The 27,708-nt window shown below is 27.2% G+C and overlaps 2 protein-coding genes across 4 annotated transcripts in view; one reads left to right on the top strand and one right to left on the bottom strand.

The window, feature by feature from the left end:
* Positions 1-14,962, bottom strand: part of LOC135924573 (sodium- and chloride-dependent glycine transporter 2-like) — a 31,523-nt gene extending 16,561 nt beyond the window's left edge. Inside the window, exons 1-6 of the mRNA XM_065459649.1 lie at positions 14,839-14,962; positions 14,531-14,729; positions 12,239-12,370; positions 11,740-11,974; positions 6,325-6,457; positions 2,497-2,617 (exon numbers count right to left, since the gene is read on the bottom strand). Of these exons, the coding sequence (XP_065315721.1) occupies positions 2,497-2,617; positions 6,325-6,457; positions 11,740-11,974; positions 12,239-12,370; positions 14,531-14,729 (820 nt within the window). The 5' untranslated portion in view covers positions 14,839-14,962. The remainder of the gene's footprint in view (positions 1-2,496; positions 2,618-6,324; positions 6,458-11,739; positions 11,975-12,238; positions 12,371-14,530; positions 14,730-14,838) is intronic.
* Positions 14,963-15,354: 392 nt separating this feature from the next.
* Positions 15,355-27,462, top strand: LOC135931285 (uncharacterized). Of its 3 annotated transcripts, none has more exons than XR_010572998.1 (6): positions 15,355-15,458; positions 21,718-21,886; positions 22,263-22,383; positions 26,832-26,963; positions 27,004-27,292; positions 27,336-27,462. XR_010572998.1 is itself a non-coding variant. In XM_065468282.1 (4 exons), exons 1-3 carry the CDS (start codon positions 26,768-26,770, stop codon positions 27,242-27,244), a joined length of 393 nt encoding a protein of 130 aa, XP_065324354.1. In that variant the 5' UTR covers positions 26,607-26,767; the 3' UTR covers positions 27,245-27,292; positions 27,336-27,462. The 3 variants fall into 3 exon arrangements, 1 of the variants encoding a protein (XP_065324354.1); XR_010572997.1 differs by lacking the exon at positions 15,355-15,458 and adding an exon at positions 15,833-16,926; XM_065468282.1 differs by lacking the exons at positions 15,355-15,458; positions 21,718-21,886; positions 22,263-22,383 and adding an exon at positions 26,607-26,787.
* The last annotated feature ends 246 nt before the right edge of the window (positions 27,463-27,708 follow it).

Here is a 27,708-nt window from a genome sequence, read left to right as displayed (position 1 = left end):
TGAATATTTATTTCAAAATATATATAAACCAGAGACCTGCAGAGGTACCATTTGCACGGCCCGGTCCGGATTTTTTTTTAAGAAAATTTTCGGGCTCGGATTTTTTTTCAAAAATTTTATACGGCCCTGCCCGGCATTTTTTTTTAAAAAAAATTTCAGGCCCGGCCCATATTTTTTTAAAATGTATTATACTTATTTTTGATTTTTATAGCTAATAATGGCGATTTAAAATATTTGGTTTTCAATATATAGCCCCGTCCGGATTTTTTTTAAAAAAAATTTCAAGCCCGACCCGGGTATATTTAAAAAAAATTAAAATTAGGCCCGACCCTAAACCAGGTCTCTGATATAAACCTTATTTTAATTTAAAAAATAAAATCAGAAGAAATTTAGAAAAATAAAATTAAAATTAGAAAAAAATGTAAATGCCATTCTTTTCCATTTGCGATTCTATTCTTTTCTTTATAGAAAGTTGTGGGGAAACAAAATATAAAAATTATTTATTTGAAGAGGCATAACCTATCCTTTATAAAAAATTTTAGTTTAAAAATATTAATTTATTAAAATTTAGAAAATATAAATTTCAAATTTTTTTTCTTCAAATAGTTTGAATATTTATTTAGAATATGTCAATAATCTATAATTACAATTACAACTACAATAAATTTAGTTTTGTGAGAAAATATTATATTATAAAATTGTATTCTCGATTTAGTGTTGAATTTGAGTGTTCCAAAATTAGCATTTTTTTATATAAATAGAGAAAAGAAAATATATTTTAAAATATTAATAGGTTTAAATTTATATTACCTTAATTGATTGGTTGTCCTCAATAACCACGTTCCAAAAAATTATACATGATTATAAAAGTTTGAAAAATCATACGGTATGTACTAATATCCAAGTAACATATCTCTATTGTTTTGCCTTGGATTTATATCTATATTTGTTTTTCATGACCCCAAAGAAGTTTCCAATAGGATTTAGTTGAGGTGAATATGGCGGAAGATATTAAATTCAATTTTTATAGCCATCGATAAGATGTGCCGTAATTTGTTTACCGAAGCTATTGAAATACCGATATGTTTGGCTATATCATATATCTTCATTTCTTCCATTTCAGGTTGGGATAACAATTTTTACTATTTCGATTTTCTCTTTATTCCAACAATTATATTTTCTTTTTGGGTTTTCAATTAGCGGTGGGTTTAAAAGGTTTATTATTGTGGAATTAGCACTTATGGCAGATTGCGAAAGTGCTGGAATGGAAAATGAATAATTAGATAAAAAGGAACTATCAAATATTGATGATGAATTTGTGATAATATTTTGATAATTAAAGAGGAATTTCTAAACTACCATTGGTATTATTGGATATAAAATATTATTTATTAAACATTTTTAATTTAAAAAATTATTTTTGAGAAATATTTTATTTAAGTAATAAATTTTTCGTCTTTTACATGAGGCATTTGTTTTAGGCACTTTAAACCTATTTAATATACCACTTAATGGTTTTTGTTTTTAAAATATTACCAAATAAGACACCTTCAACCCTGTATATAAAACATCATAATGGCGAAGAGTGGTACCAATGCAGAATGTGCCAAGGTTGAGTATATGGTACATGTTCAACTTTGATAAATTTTTATGTGAAAATGTTTATTAGATTAACCAAAATTTCAATTTTTATTTATAATTACCTTCAATTTATAAGTATTATAATATTTTCAACAATAAAATTATTCTATACGTATCATGATTAATAAATAAAAATGCATTTCAATTCACTATTGCCTAAAAAAATCAATGGTTTAAGAAGCCCCTTGAAGTGGTTTATCTAACCCCGCTATTGGAGCTTGTTGGACAAAATTTCTACTTTTATAAAAAAATTCAAACAAAAATATGATAATATTATTAAAATTTTTTATAAAGCATCTCTATAAGAGTATAGTTGCAGGTATCTATTCATATATTGTTTTTTATAATATCTTAAAAAACACGGGAGTTATTAACCGATTTAACAAAACAGTCTTCCTATAATTTAAAAAAACTTACTATATTTTAAATGTATACTTCGTTAATCATTTAGTGGTTTACTATTATTATTAAGTGGTTAAAAATTTTCACATGCAGCTTTGATTCTTTGAATTTCGTTTTGGAAGAGGCATTGATAAATTTGTTAATAGTGATAGGTATTTGAAAGATGTATAATACAGGTAACACAAATCAAAATATTAAATTGGATTTTCTTCTTTATATTTTTAATTAATAAATGATCATAAAATTTCTAAAGAAATATTAAATCAATATAATTTTCTAAAAAAATATCAAATCTATAAAAAAATATATAATAAAAATTTTAAAAAAATTCATTCAGGGTGCTAATCAAATTTTCCATAAATTCAAAGCCCCTGCGCGCCCCTTCCTAGTGACATTACTTAATTAATCTTAAAACTTTATAAATATACCGTATTTTATTTAGAGGGGCATAACCTAATTTCCAATTGGGTCTGATAAAGTATAAGATTCCGTTGAAGGCCCCTGGCAGGAGAAGACTTCTTATAAGCAAAATGGTCAGCATAACGTATGGAAATGTAGCAGTAAAATACACTATCTTTTGAGAATATTTTTAAAAAAAGTATAAAGTGAAAATCTGGGTTGTTTTATGGGATTTTTATTTTTCGGTACTCATTATTTTGATTTCGTTTTTTTGTATATTTGATTTTGTTTCATTTGTTTAAAAAAAAGGCTGCTTAGTCGATTAGCGAGATGTTTGGTAATAAGTCCAACTAGGACACACCCTTATTGCTTAATAGAAGTTATAATTTAATGAACAGAGCTAGGAATTTTTAATAACTGAGTTAAAATGTCTATGATCAGAGATTTAGCTATATTATTAGGATAACCAGGAAATCTAATTATTGATCGTATTGTATACTTTTAGATATGTGTTGAAGTCTATGAATTATATTATCTAGATGCATAAATAAGGTGTTTAATTCAATGCTAAAGTATAATTTAGATATCTAATTACCATTACTATAATGGGATTTAAATTATGATATGATATTGTCTAATATTTTCTAAAGGAATAATTCCTTTTAGAGTATAAGATTTTGGAAAATTTTTACTTGGCGCAGCCTATGAAATTGAAAGGGAATTATTTTCATCCTTCCCTTACTATCAGGACAAAATCGAATAGACTATTTGATAAATTTTACAGTTTGTTGAAAAGGATCTGACATTATGAGAAAATATAATGAATCTATTTAACAGCTACCACGAAGGATTTAAGATAATTTTCTTAATATTAGGTGTACCATCACTATAACATAATAAATAACCTCCTTTCTTACACCAGATTTAAGTTAAAAAAATTTAATATATATTCACTGACCACAATAACAAAAATTTTGTTCGTGAATTATAATATGGCAAAATCTATAAAATTTCTGTGGACAATTTGAACCAAGAACAAATGAAATTAAACCCCAAAAAGATTTATAGTGAAAACTTATTTTCAGATGCTGCAAGAAATTCTATTGGAGAATAGATATCATCTTCCAAGTAACATTTGGAAATCCATATTTTCCAATATTCAAAATATTAAAAGAATGTCAAGAGTGTTATATATATGTTATAAAGGTTATCTTATTTGTAATATAAGATTATTATTTGAGTATATGATTAGAGGTGGGCGCGGGCCATGTAACACATGTGACACGATGGGTCAGGTGGGTCACGGCGTGAGTGTGAATAAATTATCAGGTGTGACTGGGCGTGAAGAGCCATCTCAAAATTTTTGCCGAACTTGATTGGGCTTAAACGTAAATTTCTCGTGAATTACAGAAATTTTAATTTTTAAAATTGTTTTTTTATAAATATAAATTACCAATTTTATAATTATAATATATATTTTTTCTAATTTAATTTAATTCTTTTTGAAAATAGAATAATTTTTAAAAACAAACAAAATTACGCATTTTAATAACACATTTTTTCCCTGTCTTATAAAATTTCACTTGAATGAAAAAGAATTTAAAGTCTCAACTCTCGTTCAGCAATGGAAATTTGATAATAAATTTAATTTAAATAGGTTTTACTTTCATTTATCTCCTAAATCATAATTAATCAAAATTAAAAGGAAAATTAAACAACTTAAAAACTTATTGTTTAAATTTTTTCATATTTACCATAAAATCTAAAAGATAATTGAAGCAATTTCTCTATATATGCTGTTATGTGCATTCAAAGAGGAGGAAAGGATACCATGTTCATGCTATATATTAAATAACATAATCCATTTATTTTTGTTAATTGTTTACCTGAAAGAGCTCGAAATATAAATAGTGTAAAAATGATAGTACAATATCTTAAGCAATCTGCAGCAATCAGCAAGCTAAGTCATTCCATTAAGTAAGACATAAAAATGAGATGGAACTCTATATATCATGATACAAAGTTTCTTAAAATCATATGATGAAATACAAGTTTACCTGCTTAACATACAAGAATTAAATAGATTATCGACTATTATATAAATATTATATACCAGTTAGATATTCTTTTATCACTATTTAAAGAATGCTCAGATAATCTGAGTGCAGATTCTCATCCTACTATAAATAAAGTTTATTTATGGAAACAACTATGAATGAAATTTTGTCAACCTTCAAAATGTGATATAGTAAAAATCAAAACTCTAAGAAACAGAACAATATCTCTTTTAAAGGAGAGATTTTTTATGCTTAAATAAAATTTCAAAAGTCTTAATTATAACAGATGATGAAAAGGCAGATATATTTATATAAATTTAAAAATGCTAAATAATTAAAAATTCGACGACATGCATAAGGCAATGCCAACTATAAATTTTAATTTTTCTAACTCATCCTACATTTATTTCTAGATTATTCTAATTCTGATGAGGCGAAAACACCTATCAATTTAAGTTGTGAGGATGAACTTAAGAGATTCATCTTTCATAAAACAAATAATAATTAAAATATTTTGAAGTTTTGAAGAAGGAAAATTAGTTTCCTTTTTTGAGAAAATTTGCTATAAAAATTTTATTAACTACGCCAAGTTTGGCTTCCAGTGAAAGATTATTTTTCTATAGCCAATCGCTTATTAGAAAAAAACGAACACAATTAAAATAATGAACATTTTTTTTAAATAAAAATTTTGATTTATAAATGGTAATTATGTTGTTTGTTATTAATATGAATTTAAAGAAATAAAAAACCAAAAATAAATTCAAAAAAGCGTAAAAGTAGCTTGAGAAATTTGGAAAAAAAATTAAAAACCGTGAATTTTTAGGGCGATCAAAATTTTGTCTTTTGTGAGCGGGCAGCTCGGTTTAAAAATTTTTGGCAGCAAGAATTAAAGGACGTAAATTTTTCATTGCCACCGTGAGCGGGAGCGTCTTGAATAAATAATTAGGTCCGGTCTACCTCTAATTATAATATATCATTTTAGATTAATTATGGAGGTTGTTTTAAATTGAATAACTTATATATTAGAAAGTATATATAGATAAGAATTAATTATAAAGATTACCCTTTCCATAAAAAAAGGAGAGCTATTGAAAGATGCCAGCATTTTGAATTAATTTTAACAGATAAAAAGCAGTGGAGGAAATGATATACAAAAATCTTACGGATGAGTTAAATGATTTATCAAATATCATTGATTCAAATATGTTTCCCAATGTTTTATAAAAAGGTGATTTGTGTCTTAACGTTGTCATAGGATTAGTATTCTTGTTTCAGTGGCCATATATGAAATATTATAGAGCATTTTTCCATATTAAAACTGTTCAAAGGTTATTAAAGATAGTTTATACCAACAGCGATTGCCATTAGCAATAATTCTATTGAATGTAATTTTAAAAGATATAGAAATATTGTTTACCTCCAGCAAAAAAATTAAAATGAAATTTTTATTTTTATCAAACTAAAATTTAAAAAATAAATAAAAGAAGGATAGCATTTCTTGTTTTTTAAATTTATTAGTTTTAAGAAAATATTCGAAATATGTGATTTAATAAAAAAAAACCGATTTAAGGGAAATCAAAGTTTTCAAAACTTTCAGGTGCGACCTAATGCTCAAAATCTTTCTTGATTTGGCTTTTATAGCTGTTTCATCACGAAATGAGTATGTATATGGTCGTAAATATTTAGTAATAATATCAGGGATATCTAATGGATTTTATAGGATGTTTCGAATTATGTAACTATATTATATGTAATATTAGAATTCATAAAAAGCCTATATCTTACATCTTACTATGTTATACATAATAAAGAATCAAAGTCTAACTTTTCCGGTGGATTTAATACCCTTGATCAAGCATAGGTATGCTATGGTCCATGCTAGTATGAAATATCCAGCTAATTTCCAATTTATGCTTCCCATGTGATGAAGCCCTTCGGATATATTTAGTACCTTATAACTAATTGATTTAAACAAATATAAATGAAATAAATTATTTAAATAAAGGGATTAAATAGATTATATTTACCAACTATTTTATTTAAAAAAAAATTAGCAGGGGTCTGTGTCCACCCCTTTCTCACTCCGCACATAATGTAATTGAAATTGTATCAAGTCAATACGGCAAAACATTTCAGCTAATGAATTATCGCGAATGTATTACCATGAAAACAATACCGCGAATGCATCACGGATCTATAATAGATCATCAATTAATATATTTTTATTTTTATCATATTTCGGAAACTATAATTTTGTTATCTTTTGGGATTGCAAGTCCTATAATATTTTTCCACCTATTTCAATATTCTAACCTATCTAGAAAGGTTCATACCTTTTTCAAAGATGCGGAGATATGGATGGATTCATAAAGAGAGATCATCAAATAATACTTTTTTCTTATGGCACTTATTAACTTTAAAATCACTATCACTATTCTCAGTGCCCTAAAAAAATTAGTGAGATCCGCTAGATTAATAAAAATATAACTATGAAAATGAAATAATTTGCTTTAAAAATTCCCTTTAATAATTTTTAAATTTATACATATTTTTTTCAAATCATTAAACAACAAAAGGATTGAAATATCTAATATATATAATCTCCATAATCAAAACATGATCGTTTTCGTATCTTCCTAATGTATTTAAAATTTAAGGAGACTATATAGTGTAATGTTATTTTTTTGCTCACTATGAGAGTCGAACACAAGCCTCCCGTTTCAAAGTCGTATGTTTTAAGCATGCACCAACTTGAATATAATTAAATTTAAAATATTAATTATATATATATATTAATAAATATCTGATATTTTTAAAATTCTGCCGTTTATTACCATACTAGCTGACGGGGTTGAAGGATAAATTTAGTTTGTGTGTATGGTACTAAATATACTATATTAATAAATTTTATATAAATATTAAAATTTAGAAGAAAAAGGGGTAAAATTGTTGCAATATATACCGTGAGCATGTATTAGAAATCAAAATTAATTTGTGATGGAAATCATATTGGATAAAATTTAAAATGGAGATGCTTTAAGATTGTTGAATTTTAAATATGGGTTATACATTGGCCTGAAATTATTTTGCAGACATAGCCAGGCCTGATCAAAAAACTAAATCCCATGCAACTTTCATAAAATTTTGCCATTAATAATTTAATAAAAATGTCTTAAATTTAATTTTATATTTAGAATAAAATTTAGATTTGTGATAGAAATCATATTGTGTAAAATGTAAAATAGAAATGCTTGAAAATTTTTTAATTTTAAATATGGGCTAGACATTGGCCTGAAAATTTTTTTTTGCTGAAATCGCCAGGCCTGATTAAAAAACCAAGCTCATGCAACTTTCATATTCAGATTTTATTTTTAAATGAATTATGACTTTTATATATTTATTTCAGTTCTTAACTAACAAAATTATTATGATCTTTGGCGGGCTTGAGAAAATTTTCTCAACATTATGAGCATGAACCTGTTGGGAATTTTTTTATATTAAATATTAGACATAATATTTATATGGGTCTCAGGTAAAAGCTAAATTAAATATATTTTTACAAAATAATATTCACTATTAGTCCTAATGAGTTGGTCTTGGTCTGAAGTAGGATTGAGCGGGATTAAAACGAATAAAAAATGAATATGGTTTTTAGAGATTTACATATCTCCAGGCTTGAGAAAAATTTAAAAATTATTACGCATTGGCCAGGTTTGAGAAAATTTTTTAAAATTATTATGGGTGGGGCTAGGCTTGGAAAATATTTTTATGAATTATATTGGAGTGGACTTATGGAAAATTTTTCAAAATTATTATCAACTTGGACGCTTGGGAATTCTATTATCCACTATGGATTAGATATTGACTTAAAACAAATTTTTTTGCAGGCCTGGGGACCTGGACTAAAAGGGGGAGGGGGTTATAAAGAATATTTTCAAATAAAAGGTAGCAACTATCATAAAAGTAGGAAAAAAAACTAACTAATTACCTCTCAACCCCGTCATTCTTGACGGGCTATTAGCTAGTAATATTATAATAACAAATTATTAAGTAACGAGTAACGTAAAAACGTAAAGTGTTACAAAAACCTTCATGTGCTATAATTATTTGGGCCTCGTATTTGTAGTCAGGTTCAAAAGGTCTTATCAATAATTCAAAGTATATTTTGTTTGAAAATAGGAAATAAAAGAAATCAATCTAATTTAACGAATATTTCTGTTTTTTTTTAAAGTATGTAAAGTAATCGGTAATAGGGTTAAAAAAATGTGTATAAGAAATAGGGAATTATCGGGAAGAGGAAATATGAAATTTTATATGTTGTCCGGAATTACTTTCATCAGGAAAAAAAAGGGAATTTTATATATTACCAGGAAGTGTTTTATAAAGTGTGCATAAGAATAAATTTAAATTGAATGTATTAGTTATTTATCATTTAAAAGATGAACTAATCCCAATTAAAGGTATAGTTAATTTATCAATAAACAGAATTATACACATAAAATTGATAGTTGTTTATGTTCGGAATTACTTTCATCAGGTAAAAAAAAGTAATTTATATATTACCAGGAATTGTTTTATAGAGTGTGCACAAGAATAAATGTAAATTTAATGTAATAGTTATTTTTATCATTTAATGAACTAATCCCAATTAAATGTGTAGTTTAATTAATTAATAAAATAATACACATAAAATGGATAGAAATTATGTTATATATTTTAAGTTATATTTTTTTTTGCAGGGGAAAAATGAATGTGATAACAGCGAGTGTTATTAAAAATAATTTTAGGAATAGTAAAATATATGTTAATCATGAATAAAATAGATGTTTATATTAAATTGATAATTTTTGTAATGACTTAGAGGTGAGATAAATGTTAGTTAATTTGTTCTTCTTTAATATATAGTACAAGAGTGTAGGATTGGAAAGATCGTTAGCAAGAAGATAAGTGTAAAAATTTTCGTTTTTCAGATCAGGGAGCTAATGTTTTTATTGGCAAGGCTGTGTCCAAAATGCTTTGGGAAAAACTTCATAATTTATAAATTTTGGCAAATTAAAAACAAAACATTTTGCACACAGACAAGTTTTATAAGGCTGTGTCCTAAATGTTTTGAAAAAAACCTCAAAATTTATAAATTTTCACAAATTAATAAAATTATGAAATATGTCGGATATTTCCCATCATTTTTTTTACAAAAAAAACAAAAAAAAACAAAAAAAAACAAAAAAAAAACCAAAAAAAAACCAAAAAAAAACCAAAAAAAATAAAGGAAAAAATAACAACCAAAAAATAATAACCAAAAATAATAACCAAAAATAACAACCAAAAAAATGATGTATAACACTATTTTATTTTTACATTAAAAATAGCTAATGTTAATTTTTTTCTTCAAAATTTATTTATTTATATTTTTTAGATTTTGGACACAGCCTAAAGAATATTAAAATTTTTTGTTGAATGAAATTATTTTGAATGCCGATAATAACTAAGTGAAAAAAAAATATGTACCTAATAGATTATAAAATGTGTAGAAATGGAAGTATTTTTTTTATAAAAAGGTTAAAAAAAGTCAAGAGGAATATTTTTTTATGTGATCTTTACAAGGTAGATTTTTTATAAAAAGGTTAAAAAAAGTTAAGAGGAATATTTTTTTATGTGATCTTTACAAGGTAGATTTTTTTAAAGGAGAAGAAAAAAATATTTTTTGTGTTAGTCTGATATTTGGGTTACTAAATAAATATAATGAATTTATGGGTAGCAAATAGTAAGAGGTAATCAGAGGGAAGATTTTTATTATTTCTTTGTTGTAGGTACCCTATTATGGACATCAATAATTAACAATGATATAGAGTCACTTGTGAGCGAGTTAATATTTTTTAACAAGGCATGGATGCCCGGCTTTCCCGACCCGGAGCATAGAAACACCAGATCCAACAGGGAAGATGGAGTACAATGGTACTTCTGTAGGGGTGGTTTGGTTCCAGGGTGAGGGGAAGGACATTTAGGACGAGACTGTCTGCAGGCAGGAATACCAAAGAGACAACTGGGGTGGGTCGGAGGTCAAGGCTGCACCATGAAACGTCGTAGATACCTAAGTGACGTAACCACGGAGACTTTTTGGAGTCGATGAAGCCCCAACAAGACAATTCATCGGCCTAGGAATATTTGGACCTCTGGATCCCGCAGGAGTTGGAAGAGCTATCGGCAATATTGTCTGTAGTGACTCTTTCCCACTGGAGTATCTTGGTTATCGGTGCGAGAGGTATCATAAATGCATATATATTTTTGGATTTATATGTTATTTTGGTTTTTGTAGGATGTCTATCGAGGTGAATGAATTCATTATTTTGGTAATTGACTCGATTATGAGAATCATTGTGAATTGCGTTTCCCCTTGTGTAAGGATTTAATGTTATTCTTATTATTACTATTTATGTTAACTATTATTTGTGTTATTTTTATTATGGGATTTTATATTATTTGTGATTTTATTTATATTTTTACATATTCCCTCCTTCGACACAAATACTATTTAATGACCTAACTTTTTACTACAATTAATTTATCAAGTTCGAAATTTAAAAGTATCAAAAATCTACCATTTTATAGTCGATTCCGCTTAAATAAAAATAACGCAAATAAAATAGTTCACATAAATATACTACAAATAAGCAAAATAAAATATAATCCCAATATGTATGACATACATGATAAATATATGGCACTCATTTTCTGTAATCCTGTTTAAAAATTTATAATATTTATGTAAAAAAAAGAAAACCTTATCCTGGCTCTTTAAAAAGATTGTTTCCGCCCGATCCTTATTTTAGGTTCATTTTTAGAGTTCACTTGGTCTGTTAGGACAATAAATATAAAAATGAAATCCCCACCAAATTGCATACCCGATATTTGCGATTGCATTCGAACGAATTCGTGGCAATGTTTTAAAGGTACTACCGCGGAAATGCATTCGCGATTATGATTCCACGACAATACATTGGCTGTAATTTATTTACAGCAATGATTTTGCTGTAATGTATTCGCAGCAATGATTTTGCTGTAATATATTAGCGATGCATTTACGGTATTAATTTTGCGATATTATACTCACAGTAATGCATTAACGGTAGTATATTCGCGGAATTATCTTTTCGCGATAATCGACATTCACAATAATTGTATCTCCCTGTGTAGTTTAGATATGAAATAAAACTTTAATAGAAGATAAAAATATATTAACTGCCAAAATTCGAAGGTTGAAGTAGATTTACTCCTTAGATCTCCAATCATAGTTTCATTCCTGTGAACCTGATCTTTTAGCACGATACAAGAAGGAGAATTCCATTTGTGATTGCACTGACTCCAGGGAAGCATCGAGGTGAATGAAGAAAATAAGTAAAACAGAATAAAAGCGATAAGTAAATTGTAATACACATTGCAGATAGTTGTAATGACCAGGGTTCCTATCCCAACACCTTTAATTATTTTTAAAAATATCGATTATATGGATAAAATCTCTAAATTTTACAAAAAAAAGTGGTAGAGTACGGAGAAAACGAAAAGGCCAATAATAAGGATCAAGTTGAAGTTCTTAAATTTATTAGAATCTAATGAACCAAAGAAGAAAAAAGAAAAGGGATTGTTGATATTGTTAGAGGGGGTTTATTTAAAAAAATATATTCCAGAAAAGTAGGAAACGATAAATTAAAAGTTTAAAAAAAATTATTTACGAGGTATACCTCTAAATAGTGGACATATGTCCCACACTTTAATGGCTCCTTTATTAGAAAATTGACCCAGTGAAACCTCGAGAAAAAATAGCGGAATCCCACAGGCAAATAACATCAAACTGTAAGGAATCAAAAAAGCACCTTTAATAAGTTGTATTAAAATATTTAAAATGATGCAAAAAATTATCATTTTTTCTTTCTTTCTACCCGATTTCTTCATTGGTAATAAAATATAAGATTAAGTAATTTTATATATATTCCTGGAAATAGGCCTTTAAATAAGAGTTTATAAGATACAAAATATTTGTTGATTGTCAAATGCCCCCTCCCTCTCCCCGAAAAATGTGAATATGTCATTATAAATTATTATTTTTTAAATAAGTAGAAATTAATTATTTTTTGAAAAAATAACTATAAATTTTTAAGAATAATATAACAAAAAATATAACAAACCAAAGATCTTCAAAGCGGGCTTAAAATTCTTCAATAAAATTAATGTGGATTTAAGAAAATCCTGGATATTTCCGTGAATGCTTATGAAGTTAACATGTTACAGTTATATACTTCAAAAATATTTTTTAAATTGTATTTGTAACTTTCTTTACCACGAATTCGCGACGAAGTTATACAAAATATGCTGTATTTTTGTGTATTTTTATATACTTTACCGTATATTTGCGCTAACTCTGAATTCAGAGAAAGACAACTTAACATCAAGTCATTCAACTTCAACTTCAAATCCAAATTTATTTTTTCAAAAAATCGATTCATCCTTAAATTTTTGTTGATCAATTTTTTTTTCAAATCTCTTTACTTAATATTCAAGAATGAACTGCTTAATCAGATTCCGACATTTTAAAAAATAAGGAAGACAATAAATATAGAGAATGACAGGAATTTAAGTGAAAAAAAACAATTAAAGAAATAATTCTACTAAAAAATATCACAATTTATACCTAAAAAAATATAAATAACAAAATAATTAAAATTCATAAAAAATTGGACTTAATAATTTTCATTTGACTCTATCAACAAATTATTTTTAAATCGCTGTCTAAGAGGAATGCTAAGTTCTTCTTCTAATTTTTTACAGGGTTGCTTGGCGTAAATGAAACTTAATAATAAACAATTTAAAATTTGGAAATCATAATATAAAATAATGAATGAAATATATAGTAATGTTGTTAGAAGTTATTTAAAAAATAACTAGTTTCTTTTGTCGTTACTTTCCAAAAATATTAGTTATTTTAATTTAGTTACTTTAACGATACTATTTAGGTATAAAATGCAAAATTGATAATAATTATTAGTGCTGTAAAGTAATCGAAGAAAGTAACGTCGTTACTAACTGGGTTATTTTTTGGGGAAGAGGAACCCCATTTGTTGCTTGTTTCATATACGCAATAATGTTCAGCACCATGAGGGTATTTTTAAAAAAAATTTAGGCCAGGGGCACTTAAAAAAAATTAGGCCCAGCCAGGACATTCAAAAAAATTTTTTAGGCCCGGCCCGGGTTTATTTGATATTTATATATTTATTAATTACTACGTTTTGTATAATTACAATTACAAAAAAATAATTTAATCCATTACTCTAAACTGAAAGGAAGAATGTCTATTATTAAATTTACTTGTATTATAAAAAAAAAACTATTAAAATCATAATCCTAAATATATCATATTATTCTTTTTCATACACAAAATATATTATTATAAAGAAGATATAATAATTGAATAAGTCATGATATTTTATCCTTTATGCATAATGTAATAATAAGAATGTTTCGGATTTCCTAGTGCTATTACTAAAATTACAAATAAAGCTAACCATCATAGCTTTGAGTGATAACATTTTTACTTTAATATTGCTTTAATGATCAGTCTATTTATATTATAAGTAGTACTATGTTTTCTTGAAAGAGACATTTCTAGCTTTTATCATTTGTGGAAAAAGTTCTAATGTAGATTTGCAAATAGTAAATTTAGGCCAGGTAAATATATTATATGAAAATTTTAGGAAAAATTTACAATTTCTAGTCCGTGCAGTATTTGCTAAATTCCGCTTATTAAAAAATGTTAGTTCTATTTTATAACGTTTTTAATGAGAAATTGACCCTCCTCAAAAACTACCCTTACTCCCTTAAAAATTCCTTCTAGCCATTATACTATAGTACCGATTAATTGAGATATTATTTTAAAAATATTTTTTTAATTAGTTTGGCAGGTTTAAAAAAAACTTATTTGTAGGCATTGTCAGGGTTGCCATTTATTTTAAAAATATGCTCGGATTTCAAATGTTTACCTCCTCCATTCCTATAGCATAAATTAGGAAATCGCCATATGTTTCCTACCCCCACAGCATACCCTATGAGAGAGAATATAAAATCTAGTTGACGATTCCAAGCCGGTCGAGATCCTCTGTAATCATCATTGGTTTGAGCTGTTGAATCGAAAATAACACCCGAAGGAGTTACGTCTTCAGATTTTATAGAATTAGTCATCTATAATTAATTTACAATTGAAAAAGATTCTTTTAAAAATCCTGTGATATCATAATTTAGTTTCTATTTAATTTTTTAATATAATTATAGAAGTAATCATTTTATTTACCTGTTCATAAAAAATTGAGTCTTATTCTATATTTTCCATTTTTCAATTTTTCTATGTTGATAAACTGAGCACAAGTTGAATAATTAATAAGCAAATATTTTGCAGTATTTATCGATTGATTGAGGACGATTCGGTCAAATATAGGTAAAATGCATTGTATTTAAGGAAAAAAAAGATTAAAATTTTTATTGTTACTTATTGGGATAGTGGCTGAAATCAAAGGCATGCCATGAGCAGATTGTTTTTATTTTTTACCTGATTAATTTATCGAATAAAATACATTTTTTGCAAAATAAAAAATTTATTTTATTTTTTTTGAAAATTTTCTTGGTATTTTTATTTCTAAATTCAAATTTTCAAAGAAATTTCCTAAGGCAAAAGAATTTATGTTTATTTCAATTTTGTTTTTTTTTGCATTTTTTGGCTTTTAATATAATAATAAATTAACCTAAATGATAATTATATACCAAATGTATAAAAAGATTTAAAAATTAAACTATAGTTTGAGAATATTATTTTAAAAAAATTTTTGAAAAAGAAAAAAAGGAATAGAAATAAAAAAAAAACAAGCAAAATTAATATACAAAGTCAAGAAGTTAACAGCTGTTTTACAAATATAAGTAAATACATAATTATAAAAAAAGTTATTTTTATCCCTGAACTAGATAACAATTAGTGCTTTTTTTAGCATAATTTTTTTTTCAGTTTCCTTAAGTTTTTGAAAAGGAGATGGTGAAAGGGGGGATATTTTTTACCAGATGTTAAAACAAAATAAAATGATACTATTATATTTTTATTTTAATCATACTTAAACATTAATCTATGTTAAAAAAATTTTAAATAACTTTTTTTAAAAAAAAAACTTTTTAAAAAAAACATATTTTTTCACATATCATTTACATAATTTAATATTTTTGTATATTTAATTTAATATTATTTTCAATCTTATAATGTTTAATATAGACTACATTCTTTATAACTTTAATACATCTCCTTTACTCTCAAGTACTTCTGTAAATTATTCTTTGCCAATCTCAGATGGGAATGATATGGAAAATTATCAATCACATTCTAATATTTCTGCAAATAATAATTCTTTAGCAACTATTAATGAAAATATAAATCATTCTCAAATATCATCCATTCCTAAACCCAAAAGAACATACAATTGTTGGAACAAAGATAAAATTGAAATGAATTTGTTAATATGTCGAAGGCATCAATACATAAAATAAAACGGGATACATTCCCAGAAATTATTGGTGAGCCCTTAAAGGAATTCTCGCTTAAACAAAGGGGGAGAAAAATTAAAGACACAGCAAATATTGAAAGGCAAATTATGGATTTGCTAATCGACAATAATACCTTCACGGTGAAGGATATAATTGAGAATTTTCCCTCTGGTTCTCCAAAAAATATTGGAACTATAAGGAAATATATTAAAAACCCGATGGTCCAAAAAAAGAGCTGGGAAAGAACCAGATCGCAGGAATACACCAGGAGCTATCAATATTCGACAGGTGTATTGCCGCAAATTGCTGAACATCTCCAGAGAAAGACTCTATTTTCTCGACGAAACAGGCATCAATTTTCATGTTGTACCTGTCTATGCTTGGGCACCACTCAACGTTAGACCATCAATAAAGGTGCCACCCTCAAAAGGGAAAAATGTAAGTGTACTTTGCACTATAGGAATTTGTGGAGTTATACATTATAAAATCATCGAAGGATCATATAATGGTATGTTATTCAGAAATTCATTAATGGATATTATTAGTATATTACCACCAGATGACATATTAATTATGGACAATGCGTCAGTACATAAAAGTCATCTAATTGATGACTATAAAGAGAGAATTGAATATCTTCCCCCATACTCACCACAATTAAACCCAATTGAAAATTTTTTCGGGGTTTTCAAAAACAAGTACAGGTCATTAATTCCCAGACCAAGTACAAGGGAATATATAATAAATAATATTAATCAAATAATGAATCAATTTATTCCATATGATTTTACAAATTTCTATAATCATATGCAACATTATTTGGAGCTGGGCTATCGTGGACTACCTCTTGACTAAAGTAATCTAATTATATAATAAATAAAAGAAAATATGTGATGACAAAACTTTTTATATTTTTTTAAGTGTGACATTTAAAAAAGTTGTTTAATATTTTTTTAACATAGATTAATGTTTAAGTATGATTAAAATAAAAATATAATAGTATCATTTTATTTTGTTTTAACATCTGGTGAAAAATATCCCCCCTTTCACTGTAATATGAATACCCTAAAATGTCCAAATCGGATGAAATGAAAAAACTGATTAAATCTTTAAATAAATTTAGATTTATTAACCAAGAGTTCTTAATTAAGGATTTAGATTCGTCATAGAGGCTTGTTTTATCATTTGAATTTATATTAGGTGTAGGAAAGGGAGATTGGGATGAAGCCCTATATTTATAGATCCGGATCTTATGATTTTATACAATGTTTTTAATGATATATTTAGGTAAAAAAAAATGATAACATATTATTTAAGATAATCTGAGCAATTTAGGATTAAACCATTCTCCATCACAATTTATTGTATCATAATAGAATTTATAATAATAATTAGTTCTTATAATAAGTATAAGCATTAAGGGTAAGTTGAAACAGCACACTTGGAAACATTTGTGTCAATCATCCATATTTTCTAACAGCGCAATATTTGCTATAAAAAAATAATAATTGGGCAGATGCTGCTTATTAATATATTAGATAGAGGAGTTCAGGGACTTCTACTCCAGGTGGGATGATGAAAGATCGCCATTGATATTAGAGGGTAACGGAAAATCTATAGTCATTTGTATCAAATTGGAGATGGGGGGGGGGGTGATTTAGATCTTTTTGTTGTTAATTTTGATTTTGTAGGATGATAAAATTTAAGAGAAGGTAACGTTATCATTGGCTTAGGGGAGTGAATAAGTGAAGGTAGTTTCCGAGCCATTTTAGTAATTCAATGTCTGGGCATTATCCTCAATTTAAATTTCCCTTTCTGTATGATATCTAAAAATTGTAATGGTGGCTTGGAATTTTTAACAAAATATTTTGAATAATCTTTATAATTTGAAATCTTGGATTGAGTAGGCGGTTCAAAATATTTTTATTTATAAATGTATTAAATTACAAAATATCCATAGAATAAAATACTGAAAATTCTGCATTATCAGGGCTATCAGATCATTGATTGGTAAATTAGTTTCTAAATCATAATAGGTTTCTTTTGGGCGAAAAATGGTTCTACAGATTCTTTGAATGTATTTAGTAATATTATGTAGGTCCGGATATTTTGGTATATATGTCATAAAAGTTTAGACATCTATTTGCCAAATCTCAAGGCTTACATAATATTATTTTGGCTAAAATCTTAAAGGCCATTTTTAGAAATCGACTTAAATTGGGCCGTTTAACTATACTAATCGGGATTAATTTTTCACGAAATTTTTTTAGAAAATTTCCCGATCCCATACAAATTTTGTTTATCCCGAAAAGCCCTACCTGAACTAAAAAAAAATATTTGTCTGTTTAGCCTCGCCCGGATTTAAATAGAGAGGAATTTAGTATTTTTTTAAATGTATAAAATATATTCTACAATGCCTTGCTATTTACAAGAATTTTAAAATATCGCAAATTATTTCACAAAATTGAATGTCATATTTAAAATTTAAGCCTGATGTGCGTCCCGGCTCGAATTTGTTTAAAAATATGTTACAACTTAGCCCGAACCAAAATATTTTATAAAAATATACCAGGGCGGGGTATGGGCTGAGCCGGAATTTGCAGATCTCTAATATGAGTTTCATGAGTTTTTGTGCCCTTATTATTTTCCTTCAAAATTATTTTGCTGAAATACCTCCAGACATGCCAGTTTTTTGTTATTAAACATCGTTATTATTTCATAGAAGGGACCCGGAATAGTTAGGAATAAACCACCTAATCACTGAACCGATATAATAACTTTTTGAAGGTGTAAATAAAAGAACCTTAATAAATAGGGTGAAACCGGATTGAATCGCTTTCAGGCAAAATAGAATAAATATTTTATATTTTTTTCGTTTACATTCTTTTCCTTGCATATTTTACTATATTCGTATCGTTTTAAGGTTTCAAATTATATAATTATTAACAAAATATTTGTTTAATATCATAAGTATATATTAATTTTTTTCACTATTACTTAAATTGATCAACAATCTTTTAACTGCTTCTAATAGTATTAGAGTCTATTTCTATTTTCTCTATTTTAGTATGCAAAATATCTAAGTAACCAATTTGTAAATAACATCACTGCCTACCCATGAGTAGTTTGATATAAGGGCCATTCTTCCCACATAAATTTCAAAATGACCAAATTTATAAGGTTTTGATTTTATTATAGAATTTTGGCATCTGAGTATATTAGTATTGTTATAACCAGGGATGCGAACCCTGCAAAATTTTTGCCCTGGTTAGGTTCGGGTTCGGTTTAAGGTTAAAAAAAGGTGGATTTGGTTCGGGGGTTCAGGGAAATATTTTTAAACCCTGGTTTGGTTCCGGGTTAAGGCGGGTTTAAGAATTTTTGAATTGATAAATAAAAATTCTATATTTAAATCAATTAAAAAACTAGGCATAAATTTGGTATAAAAAATAAATTTTATATTTTATTCCTAGGCAAAATATAGTTAAAAATACCAAGCAGTCATGTATCAATTTTATATTTAGACATATTTCATTAAATTAACATATCCAATATAATAATTTTTACTTTGACTTGTTCACTTTCATTTTCCTCTAATTAATAATCATTGAGAATAAGTTAAAAATTAAAAATAAATAGGGTAAATGAATTTAATTGTTAAAAATTTATTAACACTCCAATAGGAATCTTTGAGAATTAATTTAAAAAAATTTAAAATGGCGTAAATGAATTAAGTTGTTTAAAATTTATTAACACTTCACTTAATTGGAAATTTGAAAATATTATAAAATCTCAATTAAATTATTAATATTTATATATAAAATTATACAAATATCTTAATATATGATTTTAAACAATACACTGAACCCGGTTGAACCAGGGTTTAAATAAAATTCCCAGGTTCGGTTCGGGGTTTTTAAAATTTTATAAACGTGGTTCAGGTTCGGTTCCGGTTCAGATTTTTTTCCTAAAAACCCGGGTTTTCTTCTTCAGGTTCGTTGGGTTCGGTTGGACTGGTTATAACTTTTATTATGAAAAATAGATTTTGTGTTGTCTTGAAATACAAGTATTTGCAAAGTTGTTCAAATCTATTTTTTATTTTGTTTACTTAATGTGATGAATTGTAAATCTACTAATAATATCCATATGATGTGGCTTTACAAATTGATGGTGAATTCTAATTAGTTTACCAATATCATAATCTTAGAATATTTCTTTGTTCTGACCTATATATTTTATTGTATTTATGTTGACAATTTTTAAAAATTTATTTTATTTTCCTCTAGAAAAAATTTAAACGGTCCTCACCAGAGTTAACCCAGTCCGTTCTTTTTTAAAATTAATATTCCATTAAATGAATCAGACTGCAACGTGTATAAGTGCAAAATCATACTTAAAGCTGGACATGGAGGTAATTTGGAAAGGTCATTCTAATGAACATGAATCCCTAATTATGAAAAAAATTAAAGCTTTCCAAATCTATCTTGTCATCAATATCGAAATCTAATCATGATATTTATATTGAGCAGTCATTAAATTTTGGGTTAAAATGGATAAAAACATATTAATAATTTTGTACAGTATTTTAATTCTTATATACATTTTATGTATTATTCATAGATACTTTAAAAATAAATTAATTTCATCTATTTTATAAATAAACAATATTTAACTTAAGTGTGGCAACAATTTTAACAAATAATATTCATAATTAATATCATATTTTCGATAAAAATAATTATAATTTTTTTTATATAACCGGAATAAACCTTTATAAACCTTTACAATTAGCTGAATCGAATCTTTATAATTTTTTTCTAAGAACAGTAAATGAACCGTAACCATTATAAATTTTTATATAATGAACCTTAACCAAACTGAACCGTTATAAATAAAGGTCCGGGTCCCTGTTTCATAGTGGCTAGTTCATTAAAATAAGAGGGATATTGATAAATGAATAATTGTAAATGAAAAATGCCATACATTATACAGTAAACCTTATCTTTAACTTTGATTTTAGTGCTTTTTATGCATATCCCACCCATGGTTTTTATTTAGCAATGTCGTATTGGTTGGGTTTGTATGATAAATACTCCCCATCATTGTGATATAGATAATGTATATTTTCTGTGTTTTTTATTACTAATAAACACATTTTTATTTATAGCAGAGTCACTGTTTTATTCATAACTTTGAGTTTGTTTTCTACTCTTAATACACACATTTTTATTTCCCCTCGTTGTTGTATAGTTTTTTTTGTGAGCATCCTCATCTATAATTTACACAAACAAAACATTTGGAAAAATAATGTTTAATCAAATGGGTTTTTGTGTTGGGTAAATAGCAGGGGAAACTTGATTATAAATTTTTCCTATTTTTTTAATATCTGATTTTTATATGAACTTTTAACTTTTAGGGCATAATTATTATAAGAAAATGAATAGTTTCCTTTTTATTTAAATGTTCAAATATTAGGATAATAGAAATTGGCTAAACTTACCATGTATGCAATAAGGTTCAATGGATAAAATATTACATTAACTAATAATTTTGAGATAAACATAGAACCTAACAGATCGCGAGACTTTCTAGGCGTCTCACAGCCCTAGGAAGATCGTCTTTGATATTTTTCTGTTTTTATTGTTTATAGATTTTAGATCATTAGCCTATGACTAAAGCCGCTCTGAAACTGGGCTAGCTTATCTTAGACCTTGATATACCAGAAATCCTGCGCGAAACCAAGGTGGAGGGGAGAGGTATTTCTCCCCCAAAAATGTATACAATATATAACTATAAAGAAGAATTGGAAAAATAAATTGGTAAAAGTTAATAACTTCTTTAAATAATCACTATTATTCAAAATCTTTAGAAAAAAAAGGGTTTTTATAAAAAAATAAGTGAAATCCCAAATTTATTTTTTATAAAGATATAATATAACCAAGGTCAAACAATAAGAAGACCTAATGACTCCAATAAAATATTTACGTTTAATAATGTCCTATCATGGGTATGTCTATGCCCGGAATAGACCTTAGTCGATCCCTACCATTCGTGTAGCCTGTACGTTTGACCAAGAACTTAACTAATTCACATTAAATATTCAAATTAAATATTCAAATTTAAAAAATTATTAATTTTTTATATATTTAATGAATGATACGAGAAACTTTTAAAATGAATAAATATATAAAAAAGCCACGCTGCCAGCATATTAAAAATTGGAGGATAGCCCAGCAACGTGGTTTAATTTTCGACATGGCAAAATACTGGAGATTACGGCGTAAGCTCGTGAAGTGCAGGAATATGTATGAGACAGGTATATTATTTATTTATAATATTGGCATTCACTCTCTTTGACTTCTAGTAACTTTTGTTTTTGAATTAGACACGGAGAATAAAGGAGTAAAGAACAAAAAAAGGCAAAATTTGAAGAAATAAGGAAAACAAATTACCAGATAAAGATTGAATATAAGTCAATATTCACCAGATTTATAATTATTAGGGTATAAACTTTATATAGAGATAAGATAATATGATTATTAATTTCGAAAGTTTTGCGAAAATTGTTTGAACTATCTAATTGAACAAAAACAGAATTTTTCTTTTGTATGAATGAAGACTTGGCTAAGCTAAATTTTTTATTTTGTGAAAAAAATCTTATTTGCAGAGAAGTTTCAATTTTGAACTCATAAAAATACAATTTTTATTAACTTTATAAAAATATTATACTTTAAAGTTAACATTTAGTATACTATCAAACTATGATTAAAATTATAAATGTAATAAAATTAAAAAAGGAAGTGACAGGAAAGTATCTGGTTATAAATTGATTGTAATGATATAAAAGAAAGAGGAGAAAGATTGATGGCTAATACATATCTCTAACAACATGTTCAAGCCGCCCTGATATTTCGAATATGAATAAATTGAAATTTTTCTACGAAACAATTTTAAAAAGAATTTTTCAAAAAAAAAGTTACTTTTAGGGTATAAATAATTAATATATATTTATTTTTATTACATATATGATTTATAAGATTTATTAATATTTTTAAAAATTATATTAAATTATTATATTAAAGAAAGAAACAATTTATAAAATATATAATCATTATAATAATAAGATATTAATACATTATTAGTAAAATAATTTAATAAAATAAAATAACATAGATTAATTTATACATTAATATAAATTTAGCTCTAACGTTATAATAATATGCAACAAAATGGCCAAAGTCTATACTATGCATAGGATGTTCAATTACGGCGTTTCGGATATTGAAAAAATAAAGCTGAGATAAATGTATTTTACTATGTTTATGGCTAATCGTTGGCGTAGGTAGAATCCCTCGTTGGGATCCTCGGTCCTAGCAGAGATCCGTTTTCCTAGCTCTTTAAAGAAGTCTAGGGCAAAGCCGAACGACGTTAAGGTAGTGGCGATTAATGGTAGGAATGTATAATTGGCGGGAAGAGATGGCGAATATTTAGCTAATTTATTCGCCTCGGCATCTAGTATGGCATCTCTATTTACATTGGAAGGGGCAAGAGGATCGATGCATGAGAAATCCCAAGTTAGGAATTCCCCCCTCTTCCAAGGGATCATAGTCTAACCATCGGGCCGCTTACCATCTGAATTGTAAAGGCCAGTAGGTTCGAGGGTTGATGGGATGCCGGCGGATTTTAAGGCCCTGGCAATGGTATCATTGCATTTTGAATGCCTAATGAATCTGCCTTTACAGCGCTTGCAGTGTAGAGAGTGACGGCCTTTGGAGTTGACCGACGTTTGACAGAGGATACAGTTATGAGGTATTACCATATCGCAATTCAGTCTAAGACGGATGGCGTGACGTATCTCATCATTGCTTAGGAGCTGGTCAAGGTTTCGGGATGGGAAGGCTTCAAGAAATTCTTATCCACCACCTTCGGAAATAGAGAAGAGTAGAGAATGATCCTCTGGTTGGCTCCTCGATTTAAGGAATGCAACGGAGTTGCCAACTAGAGGTTTATCCCAATCCTTCTGTAATGCCGGCGATGGAGGATCGACTAATGAGAGGGACTTCCATAGATCAATAGCCTGTTGGAGTAAGGGGTCAGGATGTTTTGTTAGCGTTTGAATGATGGGCTCGCAGGACAAGCGAGAGGATATGAACGCACTAACAGAAAGTAGGGAAGGTGACCTTATACCAATACCGCCGGATTTGGTTGGTAAGGTAGCCTGTAGCCATGATAACTCCCCAAATTTAAGATTGAGTATATCTTCTGTTAGGCGTTTAATCTCCAGTTCATGTGAAGCGAGGTTGACGTCATATTGAAAGATCCGAGACGCTCGAAGTGTTTATAAAATTCTTGGAATTAAAAGGTAGTTCTTTAATAAGAAGAAAGCTTAGTGAGCTGGGAGGCGAGATAGTGTATCTCGCATAAGGGATATCTCTCGTAGGATATCGGCAAAGAACTTGATTAAAAAATTTTTATATAAACTTAAAAATTTTTTTTTTTGCATCATTAAAAATAATGTATTAGGTTTAAAAAATAATAATTTTATTTATTTTTAGGAATAATATATAAAATTCTTACCAATCCTTCCTTTCTTTGCAAAGAATAGAGTGCGGTATCTACTTCCTACCAAACATTCAAAATTAAGGCTCTAGTTGAGGTGGGGTTCAATTGTAAAGATATAATAAAACAAATAAGAAAGGAGAGAAATCTTTGAAATTTATCAATCAGAGGTACTAATGATTTGCGCCATGGTAAAATAAAAGTCCCTAACCATAATTTAGGAAAACGTAAGGCTTTTGTATCTAAATTTGGCTTGAGTCCTCCCTAACCGTGGAGGAGTTTGTTACGCCACTTATTTATATAAAATCAAAAATTCTTAACTAAATCCTAAGATTCTCATTTTATAAACTTCAAAAAGAAACTTAATTAGAATTATTTGCAATATATTTAAATCAAAAATAACTTCAAAAATAGGATAAAAAGAGATATCAAGATATGAGATTAATAAAAAAAAATATTTAGGTAAAATGGTAGCGGAATTAAAAGAAGTGTTAGCTATTAATATTGGTCAGTAATGAATTTATCAAAAAGGTGTTGGCATCACATTTAACTTGTCGCTCTACTAGATAATCGCATCATCAATTACATTCATTTCTTCTATTATTAACGTTTTCACTATCATTTACAGCTCCGTGAAGCTGGCCGAACATTTGGAAGCACTAACGATGAATCATATGTCATTTTTTAGTGCTTCGATAGTGCTTGTTGGTGCTTCAATCCGTATAGTAGCCGAATTTAATGAAAAAATGTTATAGGCAAAAATAAAAATTTATGCCAACTTCACGCTTAAAAGTTGATTGAAAGCACTAACGATGAAACTTATATCATTCTTTAGTGCTTCGTTAGTAGAGGTTAGTGCTTCAATCACTTTTGTAGCCGAATTTAAGAATAAAAAGTTATTGGCCAAAAATAAACAAATATTGGCGACGTGAAAAACTAGAGTAGTATTAAACATCCTGTTTTCGCCATTATTTAGTGCTTAATTAATATATTTAAATTCCGTTATTAATTTGGTTAACCTCCATGTGGAAAAAAAGTTATAAGCTAAATAAAAATTATGACGTCACTATTTAAGCGTGAAGTTGGCCGAACTTTTGGATGAACTAACGATGAAACTTATATCATTCTTTAGTGCTTAGTTAGTAGGGGTTAGTGCTTCCATCACTTTTGTAGCCGAATTAAAGAATAAAAAGTTATTGGCGAAAAAAACAAAAATAAACAAATATTGGCGATGTGCCAAAATAAAAACTAGAGTAGTATTAAACATTCAGTTTTCGCCATTATTTAGTGCTTAATTAATGTATTTAAATTCCGTTATTAATTTGGTTAACCGCCATATGGAAAAAAGTTATAAGCTAAATAAAAATTATGACGTCACGATTTAAGCGTGAAGTTGGCCGAACTTTTGGAAGCACTAACGATGAAACTTATATCATTCTTTAGTGCTTCGTTAGTAGAGGTTAGTGCTTCAATCACTTTTGTAGCCGAATTTAAGAATAAAAATTTATTAACTAAAAAAACAAAAATAAACAAATATTGGCGACGTGCCAAAACAAAAACTAGAGTAGTAATAAACATCCGGTTTTCGCCATTATTTGGTGCTTAACTAATGTATTTAAATTCCGTTATTAATTTGGATAACCGTCGTATGAAATAAGCGTAATACGCTAAAGAAATATTTAGAGGTCAAATTTTGGCCAGAAAATTATGAAAGCACTAACGATGAAATTTATATCCTTCTTTAGGGCTTCCTTAGTAGAGGTTAGTGCTTCAGTTACTTTTGTAGCCGAATTTAAGAATAAAAAGATTTTTGCGAAAAAAACAAAAATAAACAAATAATGGCGACGTGCCAAAACAAAAACTATAGTAATAATAAACATCCAGTTTTTCCATTATTTAGTGCTCGATTAGTAAATTTGAATTCCATAATTAATTTGGTTACCTCTTTATAAAAAATTGTAATACGTTAAAGAAATGTTTATAGTGCGTACAAATTGTGCGTTGCAACGCTGCGTTTCAAAACGCAAGCAATGCATTTTAAATGTATTCGTTCAAATTGAACACATTTCCGTTTTTCATTTAAATTATTTTTTTCAAAACGTAAACCTGCTTGCGTTTTCAAATTTTTTTGAAGTGGAGAAATGAATTCACCAGCAAAAATGTAAGTATAATTATCTTTAAATCATCATATATTAATTATGTTAGATCATGGAATGACCAAATCACAATGAGGTTTGCAGAAATGTTGGAACCAGAAGAGATTATATGGAATCAGGCGCATCCTGATCACAAGAAGACATTCGTTGTGATGGAACATCTTTCCATCATAGGAATTAAGTTAAATAATATATTATATTATTAATAATTTTATTTTTAGATTATCAGAAGAATATCCTGATTATGACTGTAGTGTTAACTACTTAAAAAAGCGTTTAAGAAATTTCAAGTATCAACTGAGCAAAGAAAAATTAGACAGTCTATCCGGATCTAGAGGAGGGGTGCATGAATACAAGTATAAGAAATATATTAATTTCATGCAATCCACTGTTGCTGACAGACTTACTGTCAGTAACTTCCAGGAATCCCCTCCTCCAACAAGGAAACCTGCCAAAAAATGATTTGCAAATTCTGATGAATGTATTGGAAAAAAAGTCATCTAGCATCCAGTAATTCTTATTTTTATCTATAATTTATTTATCTTTTATATAGACTCTTTTTGGATAGCCTAGTTGATACAATGGATGGCTACAATTCCGATGAAGATTTTTTTTTAAAACAGGTTTTAAAACTAATGCAAATAATCAAGATCAATAGAACACAACCAACAGAAACTTTTAATACTATTATATAATTTTTATATTTATATTTGTTATATTGTTAATTTTTGATATATTGTTATTAATAAAATTTTTATATAATTAGTAGTGGATAATTATGTGTTAACTTCTTCCTAAAATGTAATTTAAAAATATAAATAAGATTGCATAAATATATAGCAAAACATGATTAATATTTTTAATTATTTATACTGGCTAAAGTTTTTCACTCTTATGATTGAGGGCAATTTAAAATATTTGCATTG

Source organism: Gordionus sp. m RMFG-2023, chromosome 1 (genome assembly GCF_954871325.1).
Source record: "Gordionus sp. m RMFG-2023 chromosome 1, tfGorSpeb1-WG-v2, whole genome shotgun sequence".
In the NCBI taxonomy this organism is placed as follows: Eukaryota; Metazoa; Nematomorpha; class Gordioida; order Chordodea; family Parachordodidae; genus Gordionus; species Gordionus sp. m RMFG-2023.
The sequence above is the reverse complement of the archived record's forward strand: the minus strand, read 5'-3'. Positions and strand labels throughout refer to the sequence as shown.

What these genes read in the sequence shown, in the direction of transcription:
- LOC135931285 (XM_065468282.1), top strand. Translation starts at nt 26,768, where the DNA reads ATGAATTCACCAGCAAAAAT. An exon ending in ATGAATTCACCAGCAAAAAT is followed by an intron (nt 26,788 to 26,831) that starts GTAAGTATAATT and finishes TAATTATGTTAG; the next exon opens with ATCATGGAATGACCAAATCA. An exon ending in CTTTCCATCATAGGAATTAA is followed by an intron (nt 26,964 to 27,003) that starts GTTAAATAATAT and finishes TTTTATTTTTAG; the next exon opens with ATTATCAGAAGAATATCCTG.